General features: G+C 32.9%; 1 protein-coding gene and 1 pseudogene across 6 annotated transcripts in view; both read right to left on the reverse strand.

The window, feature by feature from the left end:
• PCDH11X (protocadherin 11 X-linked) overlaps positions 1–21516 on the reverse strand; it is a 682375-nt gene extending 660859 nt beyond the window's left edge. For all 6 annotated transcript variants that reach the window (XM_060002571.1, XM_060002570.1, XM_060002569.1 and 3 more), the window contains exon 1: positions 20977–21516. In XM_060002571.1, the coding sequence (XP_059858554.1) occupies positions 20977–21516 (540 nt within the window). The remainder of the gene's footprint in view (positions 1–20976) is intronic.
• Positions 1376–4423, reverse strand: LOC132418673 (retinoic acid receptor beta pseudogene; annotated as a pseudogene).
• Positions 21517–21920: the final 404 nt, after the last annotated feature.

Raw genomic sequence — 21920 nt, forward strand, 5'->3', positions numbered from 1 at the left:
AGAGAAAGCCCTCGCACAGAAACGAAGACTCAACACAGCAAAAATAAATAAATTAATTAAAAAAAATTAAAGTGTTAACTTAAATTCATAATGTTATGGGCTGGAACAAAGGAGATTTTTTTTTCACGTTTAAAATAAATATATTTTATTCCTTGCCAGGAGACTCCATGGAAAGAATAAACAGTATATGAACATAGAAAGCATTGTTAAACAATTTCAATGTACAAACAGAGCCAGAGAAAGTACATCACAGGCTTGATAATATTAAAAAAAAAAATTTCCACTAGTGCTTAAATGAGAACTAAGAAACTGACACTTGTATCTGTTAACCACTCCACCCCAGCCTCCACTCTGCTTCACAGTGATTGAATCAGGCCAGAGGACGCAGATTCTCTACCTGTGACTTTGGGAGGCAATGGAAACCCCCCCAGTATCAAGCAGGAATCAGGAAGGATACAGAGTTACATGGTGCAGGTGGTAGACTAGCCCGTCATTATCCCATGAAACCTCCCAAATGGCTTGTGAATAGGTAAACAAAAACTTTTATTAACACGGAAAAGTGTTTCTGCCTTGGAGGCTATCATTACTGTAAAAATGTACCTCTAAAAAAATTGTGTAGTTATGTCATTAAACAAGTAATAAACCACTTTTAATTTAAAGTGACATCAACAATTGAACAAATGACATTTGATACTTGAACTGGCAGTTACACTATAACGGAATTATCTTCTGCTAGTACAGTGAATTTGTTGTATACCTCACTGGGCAACATGAAATAAAAGATGCGGTCTGAGAGCATCCAGAGAGCAAGCACAAGCTTCTATACTTACTAAAGTAGAACATCTTTAGCCTTATCTTGCCACACTGTACAACAGTCCCATTTCCTTACCTTGATGTCTTGGTCTGTGAAAGCAAGACAGTTATCTTTTTGACCCTTTCTTAACTGGATATGTAAGTAATCTGTTCCATAACCTTGGTGTCTTGGTTATTTGGGGTATGCAAGACAAAAGGAAAGCACCAAACGTACGGGAAAGAACAGAGCTATACTTCTGTATGTGCAGAGTCTTCAGAAGCTTAACCAGGGGGAAATAATTTTGACTGGGTCTTTGCCATGCAATCTTGAGTGTTCAAAGAGGAGAATAGAAGCTTTTAACTAGTTTTGGGTTGCACGAAATAGCTGATTTTTAGAATTAAAATGTTTGTACTTCTAGGTAAGTTAGACAGTGAGGGGCATATATTGATACATATGAAAACTTCTTGAGTTTGAATATATTTTCAGTCCCAAAACTAAGCAGCAGTAAAAATGTATTTTCCTTGCATTTTAAATCCCAGGAGTGAAGGTACTGGGGAATGTCTGAAGTAGCTAGAAAGTGTCTTATGGCAGCAGTGGTGACTGACCGACACCACTGTTCTCCACGGAGCTGGGCGAGGTGCTCGGACTGTGCAATGCTGTGTTCCCACTTGAGCTTGGGGTCAAGGGTTCATGTCCTTCAGAATTCTCCAGCATTTCCTGAATGAGAGGGGGCATCGAGCCAGGAATTTCCATTTTCAAGGTAATTACACTTTCTGCACCTTTAGCACTGATGCTGTGATCTGTGATTTTCATGAGGATCTTTGGAAACATGTGAGGCTTGCTGGGTCGTCTCTTTCTGATATAAATTTTTAGTGCTTCCAGCAATGGTTCTTGTAGCTTATCTAATTTTGTTGGTTCCTCAAGGTCCTGGCGGTCTCCACAGATCAAGCAGATGGCGCTGAGAAGGCCTGTCTCCGTGTCGTCCATCTCCAGATGTAGGAGCTGGCTGGCGAAGGTGAATACGAGGTCGGTCAGGAGTCTGATCCTGGCGTTGTGCATCTGGGTTCGATTCAGGGTCAGGCCGTCTGAAAATGGCATGGTGTCTTGCTCTGGGGTATACCTGGTACAAATTCTCAGAATCAGGATGTCCAAACAGGCTGCCTTCAGCAGGGTGATTTGGTTTGCGATGGTCAAGCCGGTGAAGCCTGGTAGATGTTTAGCAAACTCCACGATCTCAATAATGCACTTGGTGGCCAGTTCACTGAATTTGTCCCAGAGGCCCAGGTCCAGTCGGACTCAATGGTCAGCACTGGAATTCCTGTTCCTGAGCCTCGCACGTGCCCAACCTGTGCGTCATGACCGAGTGGGAGGAAACGCCCACCCTACTCAGCGGCTGCTAAAACCCCCGCCCGGGGTGCCTCCTCCAAAGGAGATTTAATTGAAGATATCAGGGTGGTTATATCCATGAGAACAGATGGATATTGAAACAAATCCATTCATCAGTTTCCAATTTTTTTTCAGTCTATTCTTCACTTAGTTTTGAAAAGCCAGATTTTGACTTTCAGAAAAAAAGGGAAAATCTTAAACAAATGACTAAATATGAGACATATATAAATGAAACAGAAAACAAAATCTGATTCATTCTACTAATGTCCTACTTAATCCTCAAAGCCCAGAAATCTCCTTTACTCCAAAAAAGGATTTCAGTTTCTATATCATATGGGGAGGCCATTTCTTCTCTGTGTCAGGGTGTCTGAATACTGATTAACTAGATGTCATGATAAAGATGGTGGCAAATTTTCTTGAGAGAAGTCAATGACAAAGTTGTCCAAAGATTACATTCTCTTGGAAATGGGTAATCATTGCAAGAATAGCTCAAATCCTTTGCTCTGTGGGGAATGGAGTTTCAAATGGGCAGTGACTAATAAGAGATGGTTCATTCTAATCGAGGCTTTGCTGAATAATTGGAAGTCATTAATGCTAATGCTATCAATGGATGAACAGACAAATCTTGTGGATGATATATATATTTTTTGTTTGTTTGTATTGTTAGTCACTAAAACATTGTTCACATTTGTTAACGAAAGTACCAGATTTTTCAGTAATCTGGTTTTTGAGAGGTAGGTTGTAGCCCAACAGTTGAAGCAGATCATCATGGAGGTGGGGGCAGGGTTTGTTGGAGGATGGCCTGAGAAGGGCAGCAAACCTGGGTCTTTTTTTCCCGTGCACATTTCAGACAGACCAAAGAGTATATTTTTTTTCCCTAATGGAAGCGAAGGATTGGCAACATTAGACATGGCTTTCTGCAGTTCAGACTTTAACTCAAATGCACATTCTTCTTTGTGGGTTAAGACTGGGCAAGGAATGGAGGCCATGGGATAGTTTTGACATGCCTCTGGATTAAGAGATAATTAAAGAGAGAAAAAAATCAGGGCAGACAATATTAGATAATGCCCAGACAAAAGTATCTTGTCCACTGAATCAGAGAAAGCTCCAGGTGAGGCCATTTATAGTCAAAGTTCTTTTCATAATCCAAGGCTTAGCCAGTTGGTACTGACCGTATGGGATATATCTTGAGACATTAAGAGGGCCTTACCTCTTACCTATCCTTTCCTGTTTTAATTTAAGGGGAGGAAGAACTCATCCCCATTTGCTTAAATGTTTTTCTGATTCTATTTTAGAAGGAAGTACCATGTCCTCTGAGATCATTTCTGATTCTTCATTATTGACCATGTTTTTAGCAAGATGGAAACATGAAGCTCAAATTTCGCTGATGTTAAACAATTCATGAGTAGCATTTTTAATATCATCAAATAAGTGATTATCATTAGAAAATTCATGATTTTCATCATCAACAGTATCATCATCATTACCATTATCCTCATCATATTCATTACCATGATTGTTGTAGTAATTTTCCTCCTCTTACGGTACTACCTCTTCTGTACAACTGGCACTACCAGTTCCACAGGCCAAGACAGGTATCTTTTACAGAAACACAAGGAACCAACAAAGTCAAAATAAATTTTAATATCTATTAAATACATAAGCTATTGCTATCTAAATGAATTATCAGCATAGTAGATGACAAAAATATTTTTGTCACTACTTTCCAATAAAAAAATCATGTCTTCTTCTTAAAGTAGCCCCTCCATAGGAAAAAAACCATCAGTGTTCTATAAGTATAGCTATATTTATATATTTAAGGAGTCTTAGCCTACTCAAATTTACTAGACATATTTAATATCAGCAAATACTACGCCCCATGACACTGATTCCAGGAGTGATTTAAATTATGTCTGGGATCATTTTGAATCAGGAGAAACAATGATATTTTCAAACTACTAGTAATTTTTTCCCCCTCAGGTGCACTGAATCACACTTTTTAATCAGGGTATCAATATACTATAATATCTAAACTCCATCCAGAGAATAGTAATGTTTATAAAAGTTCTCCAAAATTAATTAGGGTCATGCCTTGAAAGGCAGAACCAGTATTTTTATGCCATGACATCTAGCAACTATGTCAATCAATGAAACAACTGAAACTTCCAGTCTTATTAAGTTAATCAGTTCTTTACAGACACAGCCAATGACAAACTTAACTAAATTGGTCCCAGTTTCACACATTAAAGCGTAGACATTTTCAGTGACGAATATAGCAGTTTAGATAAGATTATTGTAGGCATACGGTCAAAATATATTTTCATGCCTCACAATACTAAAAGAAAAAATTATAAAATTTAAGAGCTAAAAACAATTGATCATAAATAAACCCATTAGTAAAGACATTGGCTTAATAAATGCTTCTTTTAACAAGATAGCCATACTAGTGCTATCATACAAGGCAAACTGTGTTACATTCATATACTGTATCTTCAAACAGTTCTTAATTTGTCTAATGCTAGAAGATGTTAATTTTTATAATTTCTTATCCTTAACAGTAGCAAATAGTTTTTTTTCAAAGTTTACTATTTTAACATTAGCATTTAACTATTTTAACTAATAATTTTTACACAACCATGAAATCAAATTAAAAAAATAATGATTTTACTACTGAAAAGAATAAACCTTTCTTTACTAGCTGAGTTCCCACAATTTATAACATTTTACAAACAAAAGTACTCATACATATTAATTTTATCCTTCTAATTTTTATTCTAAGATTGGAAATTAATTTGGGCAAAGGACACATTTGTTTCATATAAATATTCAATTTATAAAGTGGATTCATTGCATAAGTTAAGATTTTGTTAGTGTTAACAATAAGTGTATTTTCTTGATATATAATAAAACAGAATAAATATTGAAATACTTTTGTGCAATTAATGAATTGTTTATCCCATCTGAATTTAGAAGAAAACCATCTCTCAAGTTACTTTGCTCTATATTTAGCATAATGTTCCCTTTCTAGTTACATAGATAAGAAAGTAACTTCTACACTGAAAATTAATTATAATATTTTGGAAATTATAAAAAAGCATTATTACTTCATAAAATCTATCAAAGGTGCTAATACTTTTTTGGGGGGGTAGGAGTTTATTAATTAATTAATTTATTTTTGCTGTGTTGGGTCTTCGTTTCTGTGTGAGGGCTTTCTCTAGTTGTGGCAAGCGGGGGCCACACTTCATCGCGGTGCACGGGCCTCTCACTATCGCAGCCTCTCTTGTTGCGGAGCACAGGCTCCAGACGCGCAGGCTCAGTAGTTGTGGCTCACCGGACTAGTTGCTCCGCGGCATGTGGGATACTCCCAGACCAGGACTCGAACCCGTGTTCCCTGCATTAGCAGGCAGACTCTCAACCACTGCGCCACCAGGGAAGCCTGGTGCTAATACTTCTTTATGTGCTAATACTTTTCCACTTATGACTCCTAAAGTTTAAGAAACTGTTCAAATTGCATTTATTGTTTAAACATTTGTGAAGTATTCTCTCATCTGGAAATGGTCATCGTTTGAAGGTTTGGGAAAGTGTTCAAAACATCCTGACTTGTCCTTGGAGTTACTAAAAATAAGATAAATCTGCTCCTACCACACTAGGCTGTGCAAGGGTGGGCTAAAGCAGTAGTTCTCTGCTAAGGAAATTCCAACCCCCTCCCCCACACAGGGGATATTTAGCAAACTCTGGAAATATTTTTGGTTGTCACATCTAAGCAGGAGGGTGCCACGGGGACTTAGTGGGTAGAGGCCAGGTATACTAATAAACTTCCTACAATGCACAGGACAGCCCCCATCCTGTCCTACCCCATCTCACAAGAGGGAATTATCCAGCTCTAAACGTCTATAGTGCCAAGGTCAAGAAACCCTGGGCCAACACACTGAGAATTATGATCCTAAAAGGAAAAGACTAAATTGTACCCAAATGCGAAGTTTTACTCTGAAATCAGTATAACTACAATTATACTTGTAGGATCCAGCAAATAAATAATCAGAAGAGCCTCAGAAATATAAATGGAAAGAAATGAATCACATCTGTGCATTAGAATCATTTGTACAAACATCACTTTTCTATGGCAGTAAGCCGACTATAAACATATTTTCATATAGACTATCTTATCTTGTGGTTAATTGTATTTTTAAAAACTCTGAGATCACCAGTAAGTAATACCTAATTTTATGAAAATATAAATGGTTTAAATGTTTCCAGGAGGAGAAGCTTTTGACTTTATTTGTATGCTAGGCCAGAATAGCAGCAAATTAATTTCTATTTGTGACCAATGGAAGTACTATTTAAAATTTCCAAGGTTTACACAGTAGCTTGAAATTATAGGTGATAAAATCAACACACATTTAAAATGTAATACTTGAAATTAAGTGAATCCACCTAGTGTCTAATGATCAGATCATCTGATACAGAACTGGAGAAATTTGATCTTTGGTTACCAACTAAAATTTTAAAATCAAGTTTTGATTCAGGTTCCAAGACACGTTCTTATTCAATAAGAGCTAAAGCTATAGATGACAAAGAAAAACTGAACATTATGGGAAATATTATATATACATAGAAAACATTATTCTATTTATCTGATATGAATAAATGTCCAACTCTTTATTTTACATTTGTTAATTTAAACATGGTATTTTTAAATTATGTTAAACAATAATTGTTTATTATTTTTAAAATAAAAATGGTGAATATATTTGATTGGTGACAATATCATATGAAAAAACACAGTGGTTTAAACATCTAGGGTTTTGTAGATATTTTCATAATACTATAATTCTTAGAGTTTCATGCATTGCTTACTGATTTATAGATGTACAGTCAGTAAACATATGTTTATGACAAAATATAAGAAATTTTCCACAGCTCACTACATATCTTAATTAATTTGTATCATATTGAAAAATAATGGATAACCCAGTGGACAGTACAGGAAAAAACAAGAGCATGACGGCAGAATTATCACTATTTTCACTCTACCAGAAAGCTGCTCTACTTAAATCCCTTACTTATTATAACAATGCCTTTCCCTTATTCTACTAAAAGAGCTGTCATAGATGGCAAAACATATGACAATTCTTGACAGTTAAGGGTTATAAAATAAATGCTTCAAAGTATAAAGTTAGTAGAAAGGAGTTTTTGGTTTTGCTCTCTTTTGAATTGGGACATTTTCGGGGTTTTACCTCCTTTTTTAATACCTACATTAAATAAAGTTTACCAAATAAGGTCATAAATAAGCAAAGGTATTTTCAGTCCTCATGCAGCTACAAGTCTTAGTTTAAAAGGGTGAGATGAGGGGGACAAAAAGAGGTACAAGTTTAACCATAATAGGAAAATACTGTGCATTTGGAAAGTCACGTCTTGATACGATTTTTAGAATAAAATGTTCTCAAAATCAAGTTCTAAACTATAATGTACACAAATACATTCTGTAGCATTAATAAGTTACTTTGATTAAAGGATGATAATTGGGCAATGTGGTAAAAGAAAATTATTTTTTTATCTTGACTAAGAATTAATGTAAAGGTCTTATATGCCAAAGCCAGTATAATATTACATTTCCCCTCTGGAAATCAAAGCAGAACTTAAAATTGTTGGTATCCACAGCCTCTGTACGTTTTCACAACCTCAGTAAGCCAATAGTTAGAAGAAAAATGGTTTAAGGAAACATGTACAACTACCAAAAAATCTGCAAAGTGAATGTAGCTACATCAAAATAAATTGTTAAAAGAGGAATCTGTTTATCAATGATTGAGGTTTGTGATACCTAGAAAGTCCAATTTGAAATTCCCTTTAAAAATCCCTACTATTCTAAATAAACACACCAATTTGCTTTGACTATCTTCTTAGAAGGGGGAAGATGCTGCTTCTTGTAAAATATCCTATATATAATAAAAACCAAGGACAAAGCTGCTACAACACTGATCAGAACTAGAGGGGATTTTACTAATAACAGGAAAAAACATCTAATGGAGATGTGAGTTTATCCAATCCCATGAATAATTCTGGAATTTAAAGAAGTTTTCTGGGAGACTTTTTTTAAATTGAAGTATGGTTGATTTACAATACTGCATTAGTTTTAGCTGTACAGTCTGGGAGTCTTGACATACATTTGCTGAAGTAGAAAATTTCTAGGAAATATTTTTAAAGTATTTTGGAGAAAAAAGGTAATGGGAAAAGATATGATTCACTTAAATCTGATTATTAACCATAGAATAACAAAGTATTGACTACAGTTTAGAATGAATAATTTATATAGAATTATGATCAATTACTTTCATGCACATAATAGCAAGGACAAGAAGCCTGAATATTAAAGTGATGCTCAAATTATGTTTTGATTATCAAACTATAATTTAATGTAATCACAATTTCTCAAAAATTTGACAACCTTGGGATATATATTTTTGAAGTATAGCAAAACCCTATCAATGATAGTAGACTGGTAAACATTTAATAAATACTGGTTTTAACTTCTGAAAAAGACATTCTTCTCTGATCAAAATCATTTGTGGGAGGAGATATGGGGATATATGTATACATATAGCTGATTCACTTTGTTATACAGCAGCAACTAACACAATATTGTAAAGCGACTATACTCCAATAAAGATGTTAAAAATAAATAAATAAAATAAAAGCAGGTACTAAAAAAAAATCGTTTGTGATTTGGTAAACTGCCAAGAGGTGGAAGAAAAACAATTAATATAAAGTTAAGGAATCTAATAATAAGCAATTTGCATTTTAAAACATCATTACTCTAAAATCAAATGTATACTATTAAACCATTGGATTATTAAACTAGCTGAACTCTATACCACATTTTGTATTTAACTTGATTTTTATTACCACCAGAATTATTAAGTTTGTAGTGATTGCTATTAACTCTATTACCTAGATACTTGAATCTAATTCAATTCTTTTTATTAGGGACTATACTAAAATATTCAAGCTATCTCTAAGAATTAAAGGCAAGTTTCAAAATAAACATACTTGAAATGTGTTTACTAATTCATTGAATCGCTTTGCTTTTCATGAATAATGTCATATAAAAGAACAGTAATCCTGATATGCACAATTGACTTTTAAAATAGAATTCTGCATCATATCTGGTTCTATGAGTCAAGGCATATAGGACAGTTAGGGGGTGAAATTTAAATTTATCTTTAGAAAAATGATTAGCTCAACTAGAATAGGATATGGGCACTCTTAAGTCACCATCAGAATACACCTGATATATATATATATACAATATATAATATATATCTCCTGATGGTGACCTAAGTGCCCATATTTATCTATCTAAAAATATATATTTATATTTAGTATGTATGTAAAAAAAGTTCAAAACGCTGAATGAAGTCCAGGCAAATCCATGAAGAAAACTAAAACATATGATGCAAAAATAATTAAATGATTATTGGTGACATCATGTTTTTTAATGTTGGTGAATGGAGAAACAACAACAGAGTACAATTTGATACTGCATCCAAGTATCCATTATTATTCTCAAATCAGTATAATGGAGGAAAATATAAACTGTTCTTTTAAAAGTATTTATGAAGAATATGTCCATGCAGATAAAATCACTATTCTTCTCTTACAAAAACCACTCAAGGCTCTTATCTACAACCTAATTTTTAGTTCGAAAAGATGTGCAAGAGGTTCTCTAACTCATCAACTGTTTAGGCTATACTCAAATGGCCTCTAGATAAATAGGTACTCAGGGAAAACAGTGTAGAAAAGGAGAAATGGGGTAACACATTTAACTTCTTAAAACCTTAATTGTTTAGAACCTTGGCCAGAGGCTAATCCCTCCTAATTTTTGTGAGTCAAAGCTTGGAAGCAAAGGACAGATAGCCTTCATATATTTAAATAATGATTAAGGAAATCATATGTCCAAAATAAAAGAATTTTTAATGAAATTACATCTGCTTTCCATGCCATTCTCTTGCCTGTTTAGCTTTAGTGAACACTACATGAGATGAACAATGCCAGCTCAGAAAAGGATTCACCCTACATAAATTTGATGATAGCATGTCTGCTGCCAGATAATTCTTCACAAGCCAATCTTTTGCCAATTGAGCTAACTCAGAATTGTTCACCTGAGAATTGTTCAGCTAAAATAAATGGAGAGTCCAGTTTGTGTTAGTGCAAGTAATAGTTTACTTCATTAATATTCAGGAAGTGGCAGCTTTCTGGCTCAAGGTAGTTCAGACCTTTAGGAAGAATAGGAAACATAAAATGGCAAAGAAGAAATTAGACATTTTGGGTTTTATGTATTGTGACCATATATTCTTGGTCCCTGTTTAATTATTAAGAGGTGCCCTTTCACTTTTAAACTTGCCCTTATTTGGAGGATAAATTATGTGGTTAGCCTCATTTTATACAACAAAAGTAAATAACAGAAAACCAGGTGAGGATAAAATAGAGGCTAAAACATATATATATACACAAAGATATGTATAAGGCACCCAAAGATAATTCTCTTTTTAATCTACAAATTGAATCTGAACTCTACAGGTCAAACTGTTTGTCCACTGTGTCTGTGGAAATCATTTGAGAAAGCAACACTTAAAGTAACTACAAATATTGCCTAAGCAATAATCAAAATAAGCAGTTATCTTTTAAAGCAACTAGGACAGCAAATCCATTTATTTGTGAAACAGAAATTGCTAATGTGTGAAATCATAGAGTTATGCAGTCAGTTATGTGCGGGGAAAAAAAATCTTCCAATATCATAGTAACACAAAATACAAAAGCTGTTGTCAGTAAAAAGAATTGTGGATAACTCATTGTGGCAATGCACTGCAAATATGGGTGAATCAACTATCACTAACCCATTGGAGCAATTAAGTTTAAGAAAGCTTAACAATTGTGGCAGATGAAACAACTGTCAGTAAACTGTGTAGCAAACCATGAAGATACTTTGAAATAACTCTTGAGGTTATCTAAAACAATAGTTTGTTTACTTATAGCTGAATCTAATTAATACACTATGCCTTAAAATGGGGAAACAATACAAAAATAATTGCTTAACCAAATACCACAGTTGTCTCATAATATCAGGGAGCTATTTGGTAAAATGCTATTTTTACACTAATCAATACTCAAATAAGGCCAGCCACTAGATTGTAGGGTATGTAGAAGATTATCTCAGACAGGAGTCAATTTTTTGCCTCAAACCTTTAACAGTCTAGATTACAGAAGGCCAGACATAGTTAAAATGAGATTACTATTTACAAAATACCAAATAAAACAAGTGGAGAAAAATTTTAAGTTACTTTAAACTACTTAAATTTGCCATAGTATGATTATATTTGTGTAGAATATACAGCTTAAGAAGTCATGTCTATTAGATAAATAACAAAAAATCAGATTTCTAAGAGTTAAAGGGATTAAAATGTCAGTTTTATTAATCTAGCTATTTTGCATGTAAACTGGTTTTCTATGTGAGACCTCTAGCTTTATAAAAATCCGTTCGTTTTACCAATTAGGTATTTGATCTAAAGCATCATTTGAAGGACTAAAGCAAAACTCGAGGCAGCTAAATATGCCTGAAAACTCAAGACGGGTTTTCTGGAGAAAATAGATTTCAGAGAAATGTCTAGAATCCTAAAAGCTCCAGATGGATAAGCTAGTTCAGCCTATATAGAAGCCATCCAACAATGTTTCAACTCAGTGCCATATATATACCATCCCCAATGAGGAAATTTTCACTTTTCCAGTCCCATGAGTACTTCTAGTTAAAGATACATTCCCACACCACTACAATGGCTTCCAAAGGCTTAAATATGATAGGATGGTCATCGCTACTTCTTCGATTTAGAAAGTTCTAGACTGGTTTTGGAATCTAGGATAATGAGGTATTTGAAGGGGTGATATGGTTTTGAAGAAAATGCTATGGCTATCTGTAGCTGGTCCTTCAGGAATCACTTTCCTCAGAGTAAAATTAAAAGATTTGAAGGCCTCCTGAAACTCACAAAATCTGTTAAATATTTAAGTTCTCAGAGGAAAAGCAGTGTGACACCACTAAATGAAGTCAAGAATATAATAATCAAAATCAGAATTTTATAGTTTTTTTGTGTATTCAACCAATCTAAGTAGCCTTCATTTCATATTTACTTATGGAAGGGAGTTGAATATCTAAGTTAATCAAATATTCATTACTTTGTATAATCTAAACACGATTATATTTTCCTACTTTTTGATAGCTATATGCACTCTCACATTCATCCATACAATCATTCAGTGACTTCAATAATGCACTATGTTCAACTAAAATTAATCTATAAAGTTCTACACTTCTTTATTTATAATCCATTAAATTGTTTTTTTTTTAATTTTTTCATCCCTGGATTGTTTAGAGCATCACTTTGTTCTTCTGTTAACTATTTATTTCATTATTTTCCTTACTGACAGCAAAGCTCTTCTTGTCCCTGACTAAGCTACTATAAATGGATGCTTCTAAGCAAACTCTTGTGCTCAGTGAATATAAGGGCCCCCTCCTAAACCAGGAAAACATACTAGTATCCATGAAAGTGTAGTTCTAGCAAATATCCTGCTGCAAAAATGACTTTTAAAACCTATTTAATTTAGAATGATTAAAAATTTAAAAATTCAAATTTGTTATTATATATCTCTCCTACAGAATCCACTGCAGAAAGACAATTTTGACCAACTTACAAGAAAAGAAATAGGAAAATAGAAAAGAGTTCAGTGTGAAAAAGAAAAGACAAGATAGGACATCTAATTTTTTAAAATGGCATATGAATGAGATGTAAATAAAGTAATTCCAGATGGTAGAAGCTGTATATGAGAAAGTATTCACATTAGCAATATCATAGTCATATGGAGGGCCAGGAGGAGGGAAAGACAAATGAGGAGAAGGAAACATTTGATTCAAGAGACAAGTTAAAGAAGGTAAATGGAAGTTTGTTTTAAATTGAACTAAGTCAAGAAATAAATGTGGAGCCAGTGGCACTGATTGAGAAAGAGAAAAATGCTGTCATATATTCCTCTGTATACATATATAAAATATGTGTGAAAAGTTTAGGTTGTAAAATAAGGTTTTTAAAGAGTATAGAGCATAATTTTAGAAAAGTTGGAGGAGACTACAATCTTAAACCAGAGAGCAAAACCCGTAACTACTGTTTATAAAACACTTTTCTTCAAGGCACTCAGCAAATTTTATGTATTTTTCTTATTTCATTAATTTTTATAATATCCCTGCCTGTTAGATAAAGATAATTTTATTTTCACCATTATATAGAAGAGGAATTGGAGGCATAGACGACAAGTTTAAGAATTAAGATAATAGAAGGACTTATGTAATTACCACCACTAGCACAGGAATTAACATTTTCATCAAAAAGATTTTATTTCCAGTCTTGAAATTGTTTTTCAGATAAATGTTGGCAGAAAGTATCACTGCCACAATTGCAGACCTAGTAAAAAATAAAATATCATGAATTAATGAGAGTGCTGGGTGAAAATCTACTGAAAGTAGATTGGGAAATTTTAACTTGTCTGAAACTGTGGACACTTAAATATAATTCCATGTTCTTAATGTCAGAATGACCAATTCAAGATAAAATGTTCTTTTAATACAATAAATGTTTTCTTCCTTACTATCATTAGTGTAGAAATATATTCCCCATAATGCCTTGTTATTAAGCTCCCTGGGGACAGTGACTATTTTTCAAACGTATTTTTATCCCTCAAGACTTTGTACGCTGGGCACTCATTAAGTATATGTTAAATTTAGATGACTGGAATTAGACTAAGATGTTAGTTGGTAGTCAGTTACCGTTACAACTAAGAAAATAGTAGAACAGCTTTCCATTCTTTAGAGCTTTACTTCATTCTATTGGAGAAGCTTAAAATAATGGAGTTCTATATTTAAAATAAGCAATAGGATAAGATATGTTCATGAGAACATCCTCCATAAAATAAAATTCCTGGTTAAGTGAGATCTCAAGGACAAATGTAAATTAGGTGAGATAACCTAAAACCTCATTTTACGCATTCAACTTTTAAAACTCCTTGTTTTGTTGAATAAAACAAAGTTTAAAAGTAGTTTTTTCAAAAGGTTTTTTATTTCTATTTCCTATTCTATAACCTTGTATTACTTTTCTTAGTTTACCTGCAAGTTTACAGACATCTACATGCAGCAATTAAAATATAAACACTCTTTCACTGTGTTAAAAATAAAGCAATAGGTTTCTTATGACTGATTATCTAGAATTACATCTTACATTTCACAGCAAATGAAAAATATATGGACAGCTATAGTTTTATTGTTTTAGTTGCTAAAAGACACATTTCTGTGTGCTTGCATGTGGATATTATATTTTGATGCACTGAGCTCTCTAGTGATGAATATTTAACTTTTTACGAAGAAAAACAACCATTATCATTTAATTGTGGAATAATATTGGTGGAGATATATTAACTTCTGCAAGCAAAAGACCAATGTATAAAGAACACTTCAAAAATAGTTATTTAAGCTCTGTGTTTTAAAATTAAATTGAACTTAATACTTCCTTCCTCTGGTACCTTCTATGTTCATTCAGAAACTAAGACACTTCAACAAAGATATACTAAAATTTAATTTGTGGTCAAAGCAGTTTATTTTCTCTATTATGCTATCGAATTATTCACACTTTTTTACTGATTTATGAAGATGACTAAACTGATAAATGTGAAGGGAGAATACTAATTTCTTTTGTATTTGATTTTGAAGTGAGAACTATTTTTCATATGCATTTTATATTTTTTGATAAAGAATAATTTCTTCAAAATTGGTCCAAATTCACATAAAAGCATAAAGCATAAAGCTTGGTAAAAGCATAAAGCTATTTAAATTATTTTATTGATTGAATTAAGTCAAAATCAGAAATTTCCCCCCAAATGACCTTATTGCTTTTATCATCACTTCTGAACAAGATGTTATCACCTCTGGTACAAAAGTTTTACCAATCCATCATTTTTTTTGGTCTAAGATTGAACGAAGGATCATAATTCAGTTCACTAAGAGTGTTGTTATACAGTCAGTATAATGTTGTATAGATCAAAAAAATAATTTATGCTGAACTAACTACACACATTGGAATGTTTATTATCTCAGATTATTAGCATCGATCAGAATTATGGGAGCCAAGTAGATCTGTATAACCAAACCTCATGTTTTCATGAAAGAGTTCTATAATTTTGTCATATAATTAAATATATATTTAATAGATTTTAAGTCTTTCCCTTTGGCAGGCACAAAATTAAACATAAAATTGTTTCTTATTTAGATACAGTGAACAATGGAATAACAGATCAATAAACCTGTGCTTAATAATAATCCATGTAAAATTTAGCAGTATTTCTTATAGCTAGTTGCTATTATCAGGTCAAAGGGCAGAATGTGAGTAAATTAATCAAAGTTGGGGACATACATTTGCTCTTCAGAATCTTAGTTTATAAATTCTAGAATTGAGCTATCTAAAATGTCCTACATATATGTGTTGCATGTGGGACTATTAATAACACGTGTATTTAATGAAAGGCATTAGTGGACTATATTAACCAGGCCTCTGATAATAGCAATGAAGTCAAAAGTTACTTAATCCTATTAGTGTCACACTCTCATTGTAATAAGACCTGACAACATTAATAAAGATCCATTTATGAAGAGAATGAGTTTTATGTTGTCATTTTTCCCCACTGGAGGTACACTTTGATAATAACCCCTAGCTTTCAGGGACCTAACAGTCATTTGACTGTCACCTTTTTTACTTTTTAGCACAGATCAAAAATGTTAATCTGCATATCATAGAATTCAGAGAATATAAAATCAAGTTATCTTAAAGCTGAAAGGGTGAACTTCCAAATAAAACTTCATTTTATAGTTGAAAACTGAGAAAATCATTATATTCAAACTCTTCTGAATATCTTTAGAGGCAGCTTTGCTTTCTAAAGCAGTTAAATACATTGTTTGTTATAGCATATTATGTATATTATAGCATATTATAACATTGTTTGTTATAGCATATTATGCCTGCAATGGCATTAATGAATTTTACTCACTCCTCCTGATACTACACACTACTTTGATCTATTGATACATATGATAAAGAAATATTAATTCCTTTAGAATAATAAAGTTTGCTTACTCTTTAGCTCCACGATATATTATTTGATGTCTCATTCTTGGCAAGTGTATTCAAGGTTACTAAATCTAATGGTAGATAGAATTTTCACAATTTGGATTTTCTAATCCCAGATTTCAAAGCAAATCTAAGTCTAACCTAAATTTCATAAATCCAAACTCTTGATCAACAGGCAATATGTTTAGTTCTCATTTAGTTTTTAAAGTAAAAACCAAATATATCTTATTTTAAACAAAATAGAAACAAGGTCCCAAACTTTGATTATGTGAAAAGACTCTGGCCAAGATTAATTTTTTTTGAGGTGGATGTAAAAGATGAGGATGCTTTATGAGATGGGCAAAAATGTGTGAGGGCTTTGAGTCGGGTCACGAATCTGAGAAAAATTTGACCTTCACGCTCCGTCAGCACAGTCAACCTTTGAAACATTGTCATGCCTGCCTCAAGGGGACCAATCAACACACTGCCACTGGGCTAGTATAGAAATATTATTGCTGATATATGTGAGGGAAGATGAAAATCTGAAGTAGAAAATGAAGACATATGCAACATCATTACACAAACTAATTTCCCCTGAGTTCCAACCATGGAAAGAAGTAGATCCCTGTGGTTTATATCCATATCCTGAGTCAGATTGGGTGCTTGAAGTATATTTCTATTTGTGAATGTACTAGCTTCCCTGACAACAGACTTAGAATATGAAAAAAAGCTTTATAAGTAACAGGCTGTCAGAATAATAAGGTGGAAGTTAGAAAGACATTGTAACTTTCTACTCCTGGACAACAGCTCTGTCAAATACTACTAGGGCTCAGTGGTATATATTTATTAGATAGATGACACATAGATGAAGATAATTATATATATAGTATACAATATGTATGTAGGTATAGTGTACACGTAGTATATACTATATACCATGTATAACATATATTTTAAAATATATTATTTAATAACATTTAAAAATTATATGTTTATAATATATATATAATATTTATAATATATACAAATGGCATATATATACACATATATATATGTGTGTATAGAGAGATATATATAATTATAGATCTTTAGCATAGCTAGTCCAAATTAAGGGAAATTATATCAGAATATCATGGGGAATTCTCATTATACCATGTCTTTACTTGAGACAGGGAAAAGGGAAGATTTCACTTCTGGATATTATTTTAAGTGGCAATTCACATCAAAAACTTTTATAGATGAAGCTTTTTTTTTTCTTTAGAGTAACCTAATCTCTCAAAAATTTGAAAATTAACCTTGCCAAGATCATGTGGATAAGTTTTATTTTACCATAATTTTCTTTGTACTAAGCAGAATCACTTGGTAATCATGTTATTCATTCATTCCTCACTTTCTTTTTACTTTGTCTTTTTTCATTTTCTTCTTCTTCCTTCCTGTTAAACTTGCTGTGATCCTCACCCTCAAGGTTATCTATCTGTCTCTTTCTGTCAATCAAATCTAAGAGTCAGAAGACCTTATTCTGGTTCCCAATTTACTAGTCATATGATCATAAACAAAACAAATTATTACCCTGAAATGCAATATCCAAATTTTTAAAGTGTGTAATCATAATGCTTTCCTTGTTTATGCCAAAGCACACCTAATATCATGAAATGCATAAATGAAATTAAAATATTTATATATTAATTTTTTGAAGATCAATATTGTATGTTTTGTCTTATGTTACATTTTATTATATACATTTTGATACATTTATCAAATACCTTTATTTTCAGTTAATTATCTTGTTAATTAACATAGATTTGTTAATAGCAAGACACTTTCATGTGTAAATTGACCTAATTTTTCCTAGAATTTTTCCCTATATCTCCCCCTTCTCTCCCTTCGTTATCTGAACTTTTCATATAAATTTTAGATTTCCTTAGTTAAGATAAACTGTGATTTTGTTATTCTTGTCTACTCAACAAAAATAGAACAAGTTAACATTAATTAAATTCTCAACCTCTGCAGGAAAGATCTTTTAAAATAAATTAGTATGGTTGGCCTACTTACTTTCAAATTATAACACTTTTTAAAATTTATGGATGAATCATAACATTTCTTTTTTTATTTTTATTTAACCTCCCTATCCCCCCTCCCCCAGTGTACATACCACTTTCATGACAGGACCTTTTTGCAAGTCAAAGTGCACTCAGTTAACCCATGAGATGGCCCTCTGCAAGCCCAGGGCTATGCTTTGTGTTCCATAATTATTATTTTTAACAAGCAGTCAGGACAGTATTTGCCCATTGGGCCATACAAATGCCCCAGTACTTAGGTACATCACTTTTGGCTTATCACACATTCTAAAACAGAATGAAATTGTAGAGCATGTCTATTTCTAAGACTCATCTAAGAACCTCTAGTGAGCCTGTCTTTATGTCACTTGCTGATAATCTTTCAAAGAAATTCAAATGAAAATAGATTTTAACAAACCTAAATTAAGCCAGTGGGTTTATTTGTTTTTTTTTTTAATTTGAATTTGTTAAGCAGCTTTCAAGACAAATCAGAAATTTCTTGGAAGTTCATTAAGCTGCCCTGAGGGAGACATTACAAAATTATTCTTTCAGTAAAGCACTGCATTTCAAAATAACACATTTGTCAGGATTGTTGGGTGGAGAGACCCTATTACTAATTCCTGATTTAAATTTGGTAAGGTCCCATTTTGATTTGAATCTGTCAATTTTTATTTTCCAAATAAATTGCTTTTCTTTGTTTAGGCTGTGCTCTCCAAAATAGTAGCCACTTACCACAGGTGGCTATTAAAGTTAAGATTAATTAAAATTAAAAATTCAGTTCCTTGGTAATAGTAACCACATTTCAAGTAATGAATAGCCACATGTGGCCAGTAGCTACCATATTGGATACCACAGATAATAGAACTTCCGTCATCACTGCTGGACAGTGTAACTGTCCAGTCATCTACTGGACAGTGTAACTTTAGAGATAGTATCCACTCTGCTATGCAACTTACTGTTTAAAGTAATAAGCCTCACATTTCTATAAACAGTCAAATGTTTCAATGCATCTCGAAAAACCTTCTATGCAGGTGTATCTACCCTCTACTTAGTGCTTATTCTTCCCAATTCTGCCCCTGTGAAATTTATATCATCAATCTCATATTATGACTGGAGAAACTAAAAGTAAGAAAGATTAAGCTGGAGGTGGCTTTTCTAGTCGGTGGTAAGCACAAAATTGTGATCTATATCTTTCTGACTTCTGCATATTTTTGCATTTCATCAGATAAGGAGACACTATTGCAAGGACCTTACTTAGAAATGCTTATTTATAAATCATCCATCTGTTTTCAGTTTTTACTTCTTATATTCACACACAAATCTGCATTTCACTTGAAATCACTCAAAAGATCTCCAGAGTTCGATTTCTGAATGTATTTATAAACAAATATATCTTCACAACATATCAGCTTCATCTGAGCAGTTTTCCAATATTACACAACCTCCATGCTAAAACTTCAGATGATATTCATCAAAATATCTTATTTATGTGTTCTTTGAATAATTTTAACATTGGTCATTATGATAATCATAATCTGGTAATGCATAGTCAGAAAATGTTTATAAAACTTTGAAAATTGCTTGACCATATCTATATTATACCTGCACATTTGTTCTTTTACACATTTGCCAAGATCATTCAAGTGCATTGTACTATATCACATACCCCAATCTGAGTTTTCTACTACTCTATGTACCATATAGCCAATTAAAAATATTCTCCCATTCGCTTGATAAATGCAGTCTCTCTGCACATACTTCAAAGAATACCAAATATTCCATCTATTCTTCCCTCTGCATTTACCACCCCAAGACCCAAATCAAGCCAAAATAGGTTCTTTAGGTTAACTGAAACTCTTTGACTGAAAAATTGACTTACCCTTTACTGCAAATGAATGCTCTGTGTTTTCAAAGAATTGGAACAAAATGAAAATATTTAACATTAACAAGACATATCTAAAATTTAATCTCATTTTGTGACTCAAGAGATGCTTAAAGATCTTGCTTTGACTTGAAATCAGCATGAAAAATATTTTTTACTACTATATCTGTGTAGAAATGCTAGTAATAAAAATGTTCTATTCACCCCCAAAATAAATGTATTTGGCTTCTTTTCAAAGGACAAGATAAAGCTTTCTGTCTAAAATAATCACATAGAAAACCCGATAGGTTTGTGGATTCATTCTTGACATTTAGATTTGCTTGTTTAGGCCAAGTTTGAGGCAAAGTCATGACTAGACAGATTAAAAGTAAGATACTGTGTAGGTTATTGATTTGTAAGCAGCAAGGCTGAACTCCTTGTCTGACCACTATAATAGATTGTTAGTGGAAACACAAATAACTGCTTGAAAATGAATATACATAAAATGAAGATTCATAAACTCCATGCAATTGCAAAAATTGCATTGATAAATTTTCTTTGCTATGCTTTACTTAAACTTTGTAAAATTGTGGTGATGGCTTACTCAAAACTTGAAGTACACTAAGATTCTTTTTTTTTTCTTCCCTTTAAAAAATGTGCTATCTTTAATGAAGCATTTTTAAAACGCACCTTAATTAGTTGGTAGTTTTGAACTCCGTTTATTCCTATGTCAGGATCAATGGCTGCTGGGAGAGCATATCGAGAGTTTATAGCTGAGTTCTCTGGAATTGATATGTTGATAACCGTTGCAGGGAATAATGGTGCATTATCATTTATGTCTTCTATCAGAAAACGTATTTTAACCAGTCTAAATATTTCATCTGGCAGAACGGCAACCTCCACCTCATAAAAGCAACGGGTGTCCACTAAGACACCAGCACATAATTTCTCACGATCAATGCGAGCTCCAGTAGTGAAGATCTCACCAGTACCCTCTTCAATTCGAATCAGTGGCACATCTCCGGTCTTGTACACTAACTTGAACTGCATAGGCGTTGTTAAGGACTTGTCTGGAATTAGCGACAAGTTGAGGTCTTTCAGCAAGTCGCCTATCAGGACGTTTTCTGGCATTTCTTCCCGGACGGTGTAGTTCTTCTCCTGGGCGCCAGACTGAAACACGACGCATGCTAACAGGACCGCAAATATATACGTCCCGGACAACAAGTCCATACCAGGCAGGATTGCACTAGTTTTTTTGTATCAGTCCACAGAGAACTGCCAAAGAGAAAAGAAGAGTAGAAAAGAAAGAGAAGAAAAAGAGGAAGAGGAAGAAGAAGCAATTATTAAAGCCAAGCATTAATGTATGTTAACTAAATGCTCAGTTTTAAATTAAAATTACTAAATGAAATAAACAGCAAGGTCCTACTGTATAGCACGGGGAACTATATTCAATATCCTGTAATAGATCATAATGTAAAATAATATGAAAGAGAAACACACACACACACACACATATATATATATACATATATATAACCAAACCACTTTGCTGTACAGCAGAAATTAACACATTGTAAATCAACTATACTTCAATAAAATAAAAATTTGCCAAAATCATTAAATGAAAATACTAG

Source organism: Delphinus delphis, chromosome X, assembly GCF_949987515.2.
Source record: "Delphinus delphis chromosome X, mDelDel1.2, whole genome shotgun sequence".
Taxonomy (NCBI): domain Eukaryota; kingdom Metazoa; phylum Chordata; class Mammalia; order Artiodactyla; family Delphinidae; genus Delphinus; species Delphinus delphis.